The sequence below is a fragment of the Stegastes partitus genome, unplaced genomic scaffold (assembly GCF_000690725.1).
Source record: "Stegastes partitus isolate 25-593 unplaced genomic scaffold, Stegastes_partitus-1.0.2 Scaffold746, whole genome shotgun sequence".
NCBI lineage: Eukaryota > Metazoa > Chordata > Actinopteri > Pomacentridae > Stegastes > Stegastes partitus.
The window spans coordinates 134,682-148,546 of record NW_007578477.1 but is presented as its reverse complement, the minus strand read 5'-3'; the positions used below and the strand labels follow the sequence as shown (position 1 = coordinate 148,546).

The 13,865-nt window shown below is 40.7% G+C and overlaps 1 protein-coding gene across 1 annotated transcript in view; it reads left to right on the top strand.

The window, feature by feature from the left end:
• Nucleotides 1–795: 795 nt before the first annotated feature.
• grb7 (growth factor receptor bound protein 7) overlaps nt 796–13,865 on the top strand; it is a 20,581-nt gene continuing 7,511 nt past the window's right edge. The window contains exons 1-7 of the mRNA XM_008291497.1: nt 796–944; nt 3,044–3,170; nt 10,447–10,603; nt 10,688–10,809; nt 12,568–12,642; nt 12,787–12,924; nt 13,023–13,133. Of these exons, the coding sequence (XP_008289719.1) occupies nt 796–944; nt 3,044–3,170; nt 10,447–10,603; nt 10,688–10,809; nt 12,568–12,642; nt 12,787–12,924; nt 13,023–13,133 (879 nt within the window). The remainder of the gene's footprint in view (nt 945–3,043; nt 3,171–10,446; nt 10,604–10,687; nt 10,810–12,567; nt 12,643–12,786; nt 12,925–13,022; nt 13,134–13,865) is intronic.

Here is a 13,865-nt window from a genome sequence, read left to right as displayed (position 1 = left end):
TGACGCCCTACTATCCAATCGCGGAGTGGTTTTACCTTCATACATGCTCGATGTATGTTAGAATATTGGCCATAAATCAACAAAAAAGCCATTTTTATCTTTTTTTTTTCTTTCATTAAGTGGCAACATACTCTACATTTTTAAAGCTCCTATTGGTGCCAATCACAGGGGAAAAAAAACCTCCAGCCTCCTAGAGTGTAAAACAAAGGTTTTATAGTTGGTGGAAAATTGGAATCAAAGAAACCATTTTTTTTTTAAATCAAATTTGCTCCATCATATAACTGGTTTGTATTATTCTATCAAAGCAGAGTTACACTATTTCAGACCATACGTACATACCAATGGTTCTGCCAAATATCAGGACTCCAGCTACATTATTTCTCAAGTTATGGCTCTTCAAACATTGCTCCCCAGTTTGGTGCGAAGAAAACGGTGCAATAACCCCTCTGTCCAACAACCTGACATGTTTCACTTAATAATATGTGTTTGCACGGAAAAAAATCAGACAAATATGAGACGGTCGACTGGAACTGTTTTTAGAATTTTGCTGAATTGAGGTGGAATGACCTAAATTGCTCATTTTTGGGGTGATTAAAAGGAAAGTTTCCAGAAAATTCTAGAAATGTGGGACCTGTAAAGTAAAGTGTGACTTCAGTCCTTATGTTAAAGACTGATCATGAAAGTTTTGAATGAGAATAAGGTAACGACAGGACAATTAGCAGCCTTTCACTGTAGCGGCGACTTGTCGTGAGCTGACTTGTGACGCTGCGACTTCCTGCTTCCCCTCCAGGTAACATGATGGAGGTCGCAGGTCCCTGGACCGAAGTGTTCGAGGCCTCGGACAGGAAGGAGGCGTCCGGAGGCTCCACTCTGACTCTGGCTCCTCTGGTGGGCGACTCGCCGTCCATCCGCCGCTCCCAGCCCATCCTCATCGCCTCAAACAGGTAGGACCAGGAAACACAACCACCACTATAAGGTTGCTCACCGGTGATTCAGTCCACGCGGCGGCCATGACTCATCGGGCTTCTGAAGGTGGATGTTGACTCAAGTCGGTGACTCAACAACAGGCTGCGAGTCATCTGATGTTTGTGGAAGCGACCGGTTTCTACCGAGACCGTCGATACTCGTAGTCTTAAAGACGCAGGTGATCAAGCTGTGGTTGCAGAGTGGGCTGGGAGCCGTCGGCACCGAGATCCGTGGTTTGATTTAACTCCCGGTCTCCTTTGCTGAGCTGCTGAGTGTCCTCTGCCTTCAGCTGATGGATGCATTAAGACAAAGACAGCAGTTTTTTCCCTGAGAACTAATCCTAATTCATCCTGATGTGTGTTTCTGCAGGGAAAACAATTAGCCACAAGATAATACAAGTTCAAGAAATGTGCAAAGAGCTTGTTGGATTTTGATTATTTAAGTTCTTTTTCTCCCCAACGTGCACTCTGTGAGCATGCAACAGTTAAAAAAACTAGCATAAGGCTGAAATTACTGTAGATTTTTCCATGATTATGTTTTTAATCGATGTTAAATGGACCAAAATCAACACTGTAGCCGTCAGTCTAAATTCCATAACTTATTTTTATGCACATTTTAAGCATTGCAGGAGAAAAGCTGATGGAAATGGCAACATTTTGAAGAAAAAGTCCATAATTTTGCACAAAAAAAAGACTTTTATGCTCTAGTGAAGTGGTTTTTGACTCTTTAAACCAAGATAGCATCATGAAAACAGCAAAGTTTTGACACAGAATGTCCCCTAATTTTGCAAAAAAATAGAGTTTTTTGGAGAAGAGTCCGTAGCCTTCACTGGAAAACCGAATAATGAGACTGATCAACCAAAACGTTAATGGAAACAGCAAGATTTTGGGGGGGGAAAAGTCCAGAATTTTGCAAAAAGAAAAGTGTCTGTGGTCACTGGAAGTGGTTTCTGAATTTTCTGAAAGAGTTAATGAGCGGCTTTAGAAGCCTTTATTGAATACTAAGACTGATCAACCGAAAGCATGAAGAAAACAGCAAAACTTCAGCAAAACTGCCCCAAATTTACTAAAGAATAGTTTCTCTGCTCATGTAAGGTGGTTTTTGGAGAAAGAGTTAATCGCCTTCATGGGAAACGTTTCTTGAACAATGACAAGAAAAATAAACTGAAAAGGTGAAAGATGCAGGAGAAGCTTTGCCAAGAACTGCCCCAGTTATGCAAAAAAAAGAAAGAAAAAAGAAAAGTTTTTGTGCCCACTTGAGGTGTTTTTTGAAACTTGAAAAGTACGACTGATGAACTAAAAAGTTAAAGAAAACATTGAGATTTTGACTCAATGATTGACTTTCTATGTTCACTTGAGGTGATGGAGTTGTTTTGAAAGTGTTAAAGTGCTTTATGAGAGATGGAAATGTGTTTCTGGAATAATGAGCAGCTAAAAAGTCACAGTACCATCCACACAGTTTCTACCGACTAGCTGGTAAATGTATTGCAGCATTCAGCAGCTAAAGAACCAGATTTTATTCTTCTCATGAGTTGGTGGAGACCAAACCAGAGCTCCCGAGCTGTCAACATTTTGTATATATATATATAGAATACAGAGAAAAACTGAAGTAGATGAATGCTGCTTTAACTAACTTGGATAAACTCTACTTCTGACCAGTATCACAACCAGCCACTAGGGGGCGACTGACATGTTTTCGCTTTACTTCAGTGGCGCTTTCGTGTCGCCCATTTTAATAAACTTTGCAAGGCCGTAATATGTCACAAAAGAAGGGAATCATCAAAATGTGTTGTTCTGTTTTGTGAGTTTTTTAGCAAACGTTACTCAAACTGCAGTAAGTCGCGCGTTTGATGGAGTGTTTTCACACATTTGATGCTGTTGTGAGTATTTGTGGAGGCTGGATGCTCAAAGTCAACCACAGTTTGTGATTCCTTCAATATCAAGAACACACATTATTAGAATAAAATTATTGATGTTTTCTTGACAGTAAGAAAACTGGGCTCATACCAGACTTGTCTTTTGATGGTATATCGTGTGTTTGTGGCTTTGTTCTTCATTTAACGGTATTTTTTTTCCAGGTCGAAAGGCGTCACGTCGCTGTCCTCCTCCGTTCCCGCCATCCCAAACCCCTTTCCGGAGCTGTGCAGCCCTTCCAAGTCTCCGGTGCTCATTAGTTCGCTGCCGCCGCAGTCGACCGACAAACACGTGAGTCCTGTTAGCGAGCCGCCGCTTTACAACTCCGCTTTATCTCCGAGTGTTTATGCAGGCTGCACTTTGGACAGACACCAGCTCTCAAGTGTCTAGTTACTGTGTTCCTCGGAGCTGTGAGCTTTGCTTTGAATATGTTGTTGTTGTTGTTTTCTGTAAAGCAAAGCGGCTTCTTTTATTCGCCGTCTTCGTTTCCCTTTGACATGAAAATGATCAGAGACACTGTGATGGTGTTTTTTCACTAGATTCTCTCTGAAAGATGAATTCAAGCCTAATTTTAAAGTTACAGCTCGAGTGCAGCGCTCTGACATATCATTTACCATCTGTTGCATTCAAACCCAGTGAGTTCTCACTGTGCAGATTAAGGTTTTTTGCAGGTGTTTTACAGTTTTCAGACTCGGTTTTGTGGCCAAATCCTGTACTGTTGCACCGGTAGCGGTAGTCGAAGCATCGGATATGGATTCGGTCGCAGCAGATGGAAGCATGGTGGAGTTTATTGATTCAAAAGACTTAAATCTAAGGTATCAAACGGTTGTGGCGCTGAAGATGCAAAAGAAACTTACTTGGTGAGGAAGAATTACAGCATGGGTTGACATTGTTGGTGTAAGTACACCCACTGCCAGAAGGGGGCGACAGAAGCTCCAAGGTTTAAAGCAAGAGACTAAAAATATTCCATTTGTCTTATTGATCAAACCAGATCCTAGCTAACCCTCTGAACTTGAAGCATTTTCTGGACTTTCTTTGTCAAAGTTTTCGCTGCACAATGAAGTCCTGCAGCTCTGTGGAACCAGAACAACCCCGACTAGAAGAAGAGAGAACTCAGAATGTCCTTGGGTCAGTGCGACACAGCTAGAATTCTGCACATTGTAAGAAAATTAGAAGCAAAAGTTGAATTTCTTGAATAATTGGTTAACAAAAATTTGAGGGGTAAAAACGGAGTCATCTGTGGACACGTGGAAAACTGTTGGACATGTTGTCACAGCTTGCTCCTCTGTTCACTGTTTTGAACCATTCTGCATTTATTTATCCATCAAATTTATTTTCCTTTCTGTGTTAATGCAATATGCAGTCCTGCACCTCTGTAGAAACAGCACAACCATGAATAGAAGTAAATAAAGTGCAATAAAACCGTTATAATGGCATGAAGAAATGGAAAAGAAAAAAAGAAGAGAAGTTGAATTTATTTTACAAAAATGGAAGAAGCCTGGAATCAACGTATTTTATTGTTTTCTAACTGATGCTACTGGTCCTGGAAAAAACAACTAGCATCCACATGTGTTAGATATTTGACTTCTTTATTATGTTTGCATACTTGTCTCTGCTTTGTGTGAACACCGCCTGCAGTTCAGCCCAAAACTCCCACAAGTGAGTCTGTCACGGCGGCTCGGTGGCACCAAGAAGCAACTCATTGTTTGTTTTTCACAGGATCTTGTGCAAATGATTTGTCTGTGTAGGTTTTTTTTGAATGAGACACAAAATATCACAATTTTTAATTTATTTGTAGTTTTTTTTTTTTTTCTGATGCAACTGCACGACCATCGGAAAGTTGAAGATATTTGGTTTTTTTCTGTTTTTAACCTTTTCTAGCTCTGATAAAAGGTCCATTTTCTTTAAGGAAAACATCCATCCATTCATTTTCTTCCGCTTATCCGGAGTCGGGTCGTAGAGCAGGTCATTCCCGACATCCATTAAGGAAAACATGCCTTTTCAAACTATTTCCTCCTGTTTGCTACAGATCGGCCAGAGACGGCGCACAAGCGTCAGACCGTTGGCCTTTTCATTGCATTTGTTGTCAGTAATAGAAATAAAGAGCAGCAGCAGACTTTGTGCTCTTATTCAGATTTTACTTGGACACTCGGGAGCGTCTGCAGCGGATCTCTTCACACCTGCTCAGATCTGCAGGTCGACGCTGTAAACTGTCTTGACTTGTTTTGCCAACAGAGCAGGTGTTGGTGACTGGCAGCGTTGCCATGCCTGCGCCGCCTTATTTTCAATCACAAACGCTGCCAGAGTAAACATGTCTGCAATTATATCAGCGTGTCGGCGTGCCGCGGTCGCCTCGTGGGTTGTGTAATTAATTTTTTTTAAAAAGTACTGCCTGGACAAACAACGTACCGGTGTTTTTCTCCTCCCTGAGTTGCCTCTGCAGGTGTTTCTTTCAACATTTTGCGTCCTTGCTGGCTGCTAAGTCGTGGAGATGACTTTTAAAATAGCAGAAAGTGAGATTCATGCTGGTTTTGAGTGATCTGTATCGTAAATACAGTTAGACAGACAGAATCTTTGCACTAAGATACAACAGTTTTCATTTTTACATGAACAAATCAGTGAATCAGAGGCACAGTTCAGTTGATTTTCCAACCAGATTCCCTCTAAAACACTTTATTTAGGTTCAGCTCAGCTACAAGTGAAGGTGACTCTTATCTGAACCGCGTCGACTGAAATAACAACTCGCAGAAAATCAACCTGAGTGGGAAGAACCAAAAATAAAAACGTCTCCCTTCTGATTCCCGCCAGCTGTCATCAGAGTCATCTTCACTTCAAAGCGGCGAGACGGAAATAAACAATGTGGAAATCTCATGTGAAACAACAGAGTTGTGTGTGTTTATGTTGATCTCATTGCAGGTTTTTTTCTGATATTTAAAACAGGTTGTCGACCGTTTGTATCGGTGCGTTTCCTGTCTGAATGGGATCAATCTCTGCAGCAGCATTTTGAAGAAAACCTGAAACAAGACGAGTGAAAGGTGTTAAAGCAGCAGATCAGGGTGAATAGTTTTGAAAATAAGACGAGTGAAAGGTTGAAATTGTGGCTACAAGCAGCCGAATCGAGCTTCCTCTGTGAAGTGTCTGAACTCGACCTTAAACCAATGTTCAGGACAGATTATTGGGTCATATTCGGGCCTTTGCAGATCTGGTTTCAACCTCCTGAACGCTCTCAGACTCATCAGGGCTGCCTCGATAATCTCCTGTGACAGGTTTGATGCTTACATGCGGATTATTAGCACCGCCTGGAGCAGCAAACGGTGTTGCCAAGTGCTACTTAACATTCTAGCACTTGAGGCTAACATTAGCTACAGATGCTAAAACTGGGAGTTAATTGCATTTTGTCACGTAGACTCGTTGTTCAGTCTTCTGCTTCTGTTTGTTCCTCGCTGCACAACTTGTTGCACCACAGCCTCCATTCTGTTTCCATCTGTTTCCAGTGAGACCACGTACGGTGCTACGCCGCCTCCAGAACAAGAATCCTCACAACGTTCTCCAGTTTGTCCGGCTGTGTTATGTTCTGGTCTCGTAGTGTTTGCATGTCTGGGGTTTAGAGAATATTTAACGTTTCTCGAGATCTGCAAAACCAGTCTGAGCGTGGCATTAGAGATCTGTTCGAAGCTCGTAGTTGTCGCTGCTGCTTCACGTTTAAAAGACCTGCTTTGGTGCCTCCTGGACTTCCTTTGGAGGTTTTGTGCACCATGAGGAGGAGACCCTGTGGTATATCCAGAACTCTGAAGGGTTTAGGTATCTCATCTGGCCTGGGAACACCTTCAGGATCTTTCTGGAAGAGCCTTTGCTGAAAGAGGAACATCTGAAATTACCAGATTATCCTGCCGACGCCACATTATTCTGGATCAGGAGGTGGAATATGTGTCGATGTAAAGATGCGTTTGGAAATGTAGTTCATCACTGTGGTGAGCTGGGAATCGTTCTTTCCCGTGATGCTCTGGTGAATGTTTCTACGATTGCTTCTTCGATAAAGACTTCTTGCTCTTCATCGGTATTGGAGACACCTTTTTTGAATAATTTCTGATTTAACAAACGTTACAGTCACACGACTGATGCTGGTTTTTTTGTCGTCGCCTCTAGATGGCGTTAAAAACATCCGATAGCAGCTGGCAGGAAGCATGAACTACAACGAGCTTGATTGTGAACAAGACTTTCCTTCATTTATCAAGATTTTGTGATTTTATGGACGTTTTTCAGCCAACAACTGTCACTGTTTATTACAGGCTTGTGCAACGTAGCCTACAGCGCCACCTTCTGACGACACAACGCAGATTATTCAATCCAAATTAGGTCATGCTAATTTGCATTTTCTTTTTTGTTCTGCCACTTTTCAAAAGTTGATTTGAAATACACTTGATAATTGTGCGACTGAGTGTGTTTGTGTGTGTTCAGGTGTTTGTAGGTCACCGGTGGAACCAGATTATTCTGGATTAGCAGATAAAATATGACTTATGCAGAGAAGTGTGTCTGAGGTTTGAAAGCTTCAAAATATCTGCTCTAATATGTGTTTTCCAGCCTTGCCAGCTTTATTTCCAGAGTAGAGAAAGAGAAATAAACCAAAGTGGACGGACAGAAATGATCTTTAAATCCCTCTTTCCTCGATGCGTCGCTGTTTTTCTCCCGATTTTTCTGTTTTTCTCTTGTAGAAGTTTTTTCTAGTTTCTTCTTCCTCTTTTATTAATCTATTTTTTTCCTAGCAAGCAGCCTGGTTTGTTATTGTCTATTACAGTCATGTGTAACGTGCCCTATAGCGCCACCTTCTGACGACACTACACAGTCTGTTCCCAGAGTCCCAAAGCAGTTAATGGAAGCTCGACTAATTTGCTTTTTTATTTTTATTTTGCGACTTTTCAAAAGTTTATCTTCACATTAGCATTTAAATCCCATGACAGATACATGACTGTTGAAGTGTTTGTAGGTCACCAGTGAAACCGGGTTTGATTTGGATTGGCAGATAAAATACGACTTTCTTCTTCATGAAATCAGCATCTCAGTTTTTAGGTTATATGCAGAGAAGTGTGTCGGAGCGTCTAGATATCTGCTCTCATGTGTGCTTTCCCACCTTGCTGAGTACAGAAAGAGAAATAACTCAAAGTGGGCTGACCGGATATTGAACTGAGACCTTTTTCCTGACAGAAATGATCTTTTCTAATCCTTCCTGCTGGATGCGTCGCTGTTATTCATGCTGGCTGACGCAGACACTCGTCGGACCGGTCGGGACTCCCTGACTGACGGCTGCAGCGTTCTGGTCCGGCTGGTTTGTTGTGTTTTGAAGCGTGTTGCAGCATCCAGACGTCGACGGCTCTGTCGCGTTAGAAACCGTCCTGACCGTCGCATGACCTGCGCCGGTTCACCTCGGCTGCATCAGAGACGTGCACGGCCGGTTTGGTTTAATCTGAAGGATCCGGAGGGGCGGGAGGACGGAAACGAGCTGCGTGTTGTTTCAGGATTAGCTGCGAAACCTGAGTTGTAAACACCGAGATTCACCCGAAGAGACAAAGCTGAGACACAAACAGGATTAAGAGTAAACAAGACCTGCCCCTGTTGTCGGGCTAAAATTAGTACGAACTTGAAGAACCCTCTCTGAAGGTGTCAGGGCCTATTAAATACTATTAAATGACTGTTTGACAGCTTCTTGGCTTCGGTGAAATGAGGTTGACGCAAAGCCAAGATCAGCTCTGGAGTGGATGTCGTGTGTTCAGGAAAAAAACGGTGTTTATCAAAGACTGAGTGCGTTTTTTTTAGGACACTCGAGTCAAATATGTGTGAAAGTTGTTGGAATCTTTGAGATCTATACTTTAAATTCAGCACATTTCAGAGGGTTTTAAAGGTTTTTGCTGCGTTATGTTTGTAAAGCTGGATTGAATTTGGTTATTTCCAGATTGGATAAAAGAATAAACAAACAAGTTGTGACCTCTGAGACTTACAGCGATCACAAACTGCACCCGACCTGAATTTGGCTGCCGTTACCGTTGAAGCGACGTCTTTGTGCAGCGACACTCTGCTCCCAGCGCTCCTGCAACACAAAAAACATGCAAATATGGTCACGAAAACATTTCTAACGCCGGTTGTTGATGGAGCGGCATCACATGCTCTCTGCTGGAACTTTCCGATCCCACCATGTATACGATAAATGCATTATTCTGTAAAATATGATGCATCTCTGTAGATTAAACAACATATGAAGCAGTTCAGATGAGCTCCTTCTTGACCAGATGTTCAAAATGGTCCCAACTCGGACTAATAAAGATCAATGAAGTTCCTCCTTTATTGACATTTCCAAGAAGACGTACTTGTTTTTAATATGTTTTGGTCGTTAATGATCTTATTTTTTATTCTTTTCTATTTGTTTTATTCCTTGAACTTTGATTGTTCAGCTTGTTGTCATGTTTTGCTTTGTTTTAAGACGTTATAGTATTTTATTCCCTTTAGCAAATGATTTAAATTTACTGTCAGAGAGAGAAGGAAGGAAATATTAGCATTTGGGTCGTTTAATCTCAAATCTTGCAATTTTTTAGAACATTTTCTGCTCGACTAAATCTAATCTGAACACAACAAACAAAAAAAAATCTATATATCTGTTTAACATTTGACTCCAATCGTTTACAGCATCTGTAGTTCTGTAGAGACGGACGAGCAGAAAACAACAGATGAGAATGAAGCAATAAGATTAAAGTACGATACATGACTACAGATAAAAATAAGTGAGTAAATGAGACCAGAACAGAAAAGAAAGACGTGATACTGTTAGTAATTCTGAGTAGTAAAATATTACACATGATCATGAAGCACAGGCGCATCTCATGTAATTGGAATATGGTGAAAAAAGTTCATTAAACATGGACAATTATATATATTCTACTTACTTTACCTTTCGCCTTGTATGTACACATATTTTTTTGCACTGTTTTTACACTTTGATTTATTTATTTTGCTTATTTCTATCCATCCATTTAGTTTTATTCTTTCTTCTTCTTCTTCTTCTTCTTATTATTATTATTGTTTCGGTGTGGAACAGGTGCTCAACACATTTCACTGCGTGTTATTCTGCATTTGTGACCAGTAAAGGCCTCGAATCTATTCTAGACTCATTACACAGAAACTGAATTATATTTTGAGCCTTTGTATGTTTTAAACCGCCCCACAGAAATCAGTCTCCAAATATTATAATATGTCAAAAACAGGATTTGGACTGCAGAAATGTCCAAACTCGTGTAAGTATGCTCATATATGCTGTGTGAATACATGGTCGGGATTGTCTGTGCTCGAATTACTGCAGCAATGAGCAATGTCTGATGAAAAATACTGAACTTTTTCCGTCATATTCTAAATATATGAGATGCACGTGAAATATTCGAATGTTAAGAAGCTGATGTTGCACAAACTACCGAGACAATAACGTTGCAGCGCTTTAATATTGTTTAATCTGTCCATCATATTACAGTCATAAGTTGTTTTTAAAATGCTGCTGTTTGTACTAAATTAAATGATGTGTTTCCAGCTGGTCAAGGTGTTCGGAGAGGACAGCCACAGCCGCTCGGTCTGGGTTTCTCGTGGAGCTACAGCCAGAGAAGTTTGTCAGCTGTTGGTCCAGACGGCTCACTGCAGCGACCAGGAGAACTGGGCTCTGCTGGAGCTGCATCCCTCGCTGGGTTTAGGTAAAACTGCACCGCACTCCCGCTTAAAAGGGGCACAAACAATAAAACGTTCAAACCTCACGCGGCTACGTCCTGCCTCCTCAGAGAGATGCCTGGAGGACCACGAGGTTGTGCTGGAGGTTCAGGCCACCTGGTCTCTGAAAGGCGACACGAGGCTCATGTTCTGCAAAAACTACGCCAAGTACGAGTTCTTCAGGAAGCCGATGGTACGACGCTGCGGTTTGTTGAAGCGCCAACAGATTTCAAACGCACGCATCCCTCCTTCTGTGTGATTAAAGGTCACGTTGGAGCTGCAGACGTTATGAAAGCCTGACGTCATGGTCGTTTGTGTTGTGGATGATTGTCAGGTTGCGTGTCGCTGCAGACGCTCTGACTTCACGCTGCAGATATTTTATAACAGCGACTCTGTTCCGTTGTTAAACTGAGGCGACGGTTCGCTCTGAAAACTGGTTTTGATGAACCTCCCACTGTCGGGTGAAGTAAAGTGTGTCCACGCTGCCCCCACGAGGCTCCGGAGGGAACCTGCACCGTCCAAAACTGACCTTTTTAATACTTTTTGTCTGTCATTTTAAAAAACTTTTTACTGTTGTTTGTCAGATTTTTTTCTGTTTTGTTAAATTACAGATATTCACTCGTAAAATCACTGGAAAAACATAATGCTAATTTATGAGGTAACTGTTAAAATGGGCCAAAAATGTCTACATCAAAATTCTGTATATTCATAAATGGTAATATGACAAAATTACACTCTTTATTTTACTGTATTTAAATCAGAAAAACTATTTTTTATTATTGTTATTGTTTTTATTGTTATTATTATCAAAGATAATTGCAGTTATATAAAAATAAAATTGTCTGTATTAAGTTAAAAAATATATATCTTACAAAAAAAAATTTCATCCGCTTTGTCAAATTACGTCTAAGTAGTAAAATCACAGTTTAAAAGAAATAATAAAAGAAATAAATTACTGGTTAATCTGTAAAAAAAAAAAAGGAAAACAAACAGGCCACAAAATTACACTTAATTTACTCGATTTAAATCAGCAACAAAATATTTTAAAGATATGTGTTATTATTTAAAAGAAAAAAATATTTTACAGATTTTCTCTTTATTTTTTTTCCAATGATTTTACTCGTTAACATCTGTAATTATTTATTTTTTTTACTGTATTTAAATCAGAAAAGTTTATTAATTAATATATGTTTTTAAAATTGTTATTTAAAGACAATTGCAGTTGTGTAAAAGTAAAATTAGGTATATTAGGATTGAAAATTTGTTTTTGTTTTTGTTTTTTTTTAAATTTTAGAGATTTTCTTCTTTTGTCAAATTACAGATAAATAGTAAAATTCTATTAAATCATTAATTTTTGAAATTACTGGTTTACCGTAAAAAATAAGCCAAATCTATATATTAAAATTATTTTACTGTATTTAAATCAGAAAAAAATAAAGATTATTATGTTATTTGAGAGACAAATTATGTAGTTCTGAAATGTCTTACTGTTATTTTACTGAAAATAAAAACAGGGCTGCACTAATTAGATCATTAGGTTTGATTGTTATACATGTAAGAACGTGACGCAGCAGCTTATAGTTCTGCTGTATTTCTATGTCTGACAGCGTGATGGTGAAACCGTCATTAAACCAGACGATGTGTTCTTTAGAAGTCTTGAATGTGAGAACCTGCAGAAACTCTGACTGTGTTCACAAACAAAGACGGCAGCATCTGTTCCCCCTCAGGGTTCAAGTCTGACATCTGTTGAGGTTTCTGACTCACGCTTCACTCTGACTGAACACTGACTTTGTTCTCTGTCTGTTTGTCTTTCCACCTTTAAATAATCTCAAATGAAGGAGAATTTCTGTGTGTTTTATTCCGGTGTGTGTTTGGTTTGAAACGGGGACGATGAAGCAGCTTCTTTGTCTTGTAGATGAGACTAATGACGCCGATCTCCTTCCTCTCGCAGCTCTTCTTCCCAGAGAACATGATCTCCGACAGCGCTGACGTCAGCAAGGGGATGACGTCGTCGGAGCTCATCCAGGTAGAACCTCTGATTTATGAACTTTAGCGCATGAACGGAAACCGACGGCAGATCTGCTGCTTCAGGTTCATTCTTCTCAGTCAGGTTTTATTTGCAAGATGTAGCACGTGTCCAATTAACAGCCTTCCCGTGTTTCCTCGTCAGAACCTGCTGCGGTCCGGGACGTGTCCAGAGATCCAGGGCTTCCTCCACGTCAAAGAATCGAGTCGTAAAGCCTGGAAGAAGGTCTACTTCTTCCTGCGACGCTCCGGACTCTACAGCTCCACCAAGGGCTCGTCCAAGGTCAGACAGTCTGACGTCATCGACTTCACAGCTTCTGCTTTTATAAAACTCATTGAAGAAAGGATTTTAACTTAAACCTGCTTGTTTTTGGAACCCAGGAGCCTCGTCACCTGCAGTACGTGGCCGATCTGGACGACCTGAACGTCTACACGGTGGTGAACAGCCGTAAGCTGTACGGAGCTCCGGCAGACTTCACCTTCTGCATCAAGGTGAGTTCTTCAGCTCAAGGAGGTCTGTTGTCCAACGTAGGACGCTGAGCCACGGTGACTGTAAGGAGAGCTGCTAATGAGGCTTCTTCCCTACAAAAGCATCACGCTGTTGGTATGAAACAGCACCAGGGGGAAGGAATTGAGCTTATAGGAGCATAATGCTGATATCTGAATCCATAAATGGGGACAAAGGATTTAAATTAAAGCAAATCACTGAGAACTGAACACAGAGAGGCCTTTTAGGAAGAGCTTTCTCTCTGGTTTCAGGCTCTTATTATCGCTGCTACCAAAGACAACCAGCTGCGCGGTCTGGCTATGCTAATGTGGGCTAACGTAGGCTAGCAGAAAATCTCCAATAGTCCGGTTTCAGACCTGCATTCCTTTCTATTAATCTGAAAGTGTCGTTCAAGCCAGTTTGGAGGAGTTTTCTTCACATTTCACAACTAGTATTAATCCAAAAACATCACAGAGAGCAAAAGACAGTTTCTCATTCGCGTTGCTCGACAGTTTAATCCACTACAAACTGAAATGTCCATAAAAAAATCAAACCGAGCTGCTGTGAAGACTGATCAGATTAACAGGAATTACAATTTATGAATGTGACTGACGTTTTCGAGCAGCAGGAGCTGAAGTTTAGTTTGTTGCTTCCAGCTGTTTAGGGTCAGAGTTGATTTATTTCTTCTTAGTATAACACGAAAACAGGATGATTTAGGATCTAACAGCAGGTCAGAA